This window comes from Emiliania huxleyi (assembly GCF_000372725.1).
Source record: "Emiliania huxleyi CCMP1516 unplaced genomic scaffold EMIHUscaffold_491, whole genome shotgun sequence".
In the NCBI taxonomy this organism is placed as follows: Eukaryota; Haptophyta; order Isochrysidales; family Noelaerhabdaceae; genus Emiliania; species Emiliania huxleyi.
Window position 1 is genome coordinate 31,378 of NW_005198311.1, and position 1,189 is coordinate 32,566.

Sequence of the window (1,189 nt, forward strand, 5' to 3'; positions counted from 1 at the left end):
TTTGGGTTTCGGGTACCCTTGGGTTAAGGGGAGGGTGGGTTCGGGTACTGTGGGGTAGGGGGCCTGGCAGTCGAGCAACACTGCGCCCGTGCAGACTGCGGCGGCAGCCTTCGAGCCCGGCGCGTTCTGCGTCAGCCAGAGCGGGTCCAGCGCGCACGCCGCCGCCTGAGGCAGCGGCGGCCGGGCAGGGATTGGACCGGCAACAGCAGTCGCCTCTCCAGTGGGTGACTTCCTGCCCCACCAGGGCATCTCTCCCGCGGGCAACACCCTCCTCTCGGGACGTCCCGGCGTGACGCCCTCCCTCGCGCCTGTAGCAGCCACGCCGAGCGGAGACCGCGCCGCGCCTCGGCCGGCCACGCCTCCTCCCCCTCGCTGTCGTCCGAGTCGGCCGCGCCGTCCGACACCTCGACCCTGTGGGCGACGGGCGCTTTGCCGAACTCGTGCTGCTGTTTGAGCGCGTGCCAGGTGAGGTGGCGCAGCAGCCGGTGGTCCACGCGGAGCGGCGTCCACCCGCCGTCGTAGTAGGCGCGCCACAGCCCGCGGAACTCGCTAAACGGCGGGTGGTCGCCGGGCCGCAGGCCAAGCCCCGATGGGTCGACGTCGACGCCAAAGTGCAGCCGGAGGCGACGCTGCCAGTTGGACAGGCTGGCCGCCTAGGCACGCGTCGGTAGACGCTGAGGGTTGCGGCTTGTGGAAAGAGTGCTCAGTTTGTGCGGGATCGCCTCTCGCATCGACCGGGACGCCGCGGCGGCGTGAGCCCAGTCGCTCGGCTCGTCCACGAAGGAGAGCACGAGCTGCAGCATGTCGTCGTCGATAGAATCGAGGTGTAGCGAGCAGCCCTCCGAGCGCGCGGCGCACGCCGGTATTAACATGCTGCTTAAGCTCTACTCGCAGCTGCGTCACGGCCAGGTACAAGAAGCCGCCCTGATGGAACCCGTCCGCCGCCGAATCCGTCCACCCTTTCTTTTTTCTTGATTTCTCGGCGAGCATGGCAGTTCTTCACCTTTCTACCTACCTACCTACCTCGGCGAAACCCCTCTCCCTGTTACCTCTTACCCCAACAACCAACAACAACACCACCGTTCATCATGAGCGTACGAAGTGCGTGTCCCTCCGCGCATCCTCTCCCGCATAATAACTCGCCGGGCCGGCCATCAGCTTCGTGAAGAGCTGCGGGTCCGTCTCTGCC

At 67.0% G+C, this 1,189-nt stretch overlaps 1 protein-coding gene across 1 annotated transcript in view; it reads right to left on the minus strand.

Annotated features, from left to right (window-relative positions):
- EMIHUDRAFT_445668 (hypothetical protein) overlaps positions 1-935 on the minus strand; it is a 2,530-nt gene extending 1,595 nt beyond the window's left edge. The window contains exons 1-3 of the mRNA XM_005767469.1: positions 723-935; positions 309-653; positions 49-165 (exon numbers count right to left, since the gene is read on the minus strand). Of these exons, the coding sequence (XP_005767526.1) occupies positions 49-165; positions 309-653; positions 723-872 (612 nt within the window). The 5' untranslated portion in view covers positions 873-935. The remainder of the gene's footprint in view (positions 1-48; positions 166-308; positions 654-722) is intronic.
- Positions 936-1,189: the final 254 nt, after the last annotated feature.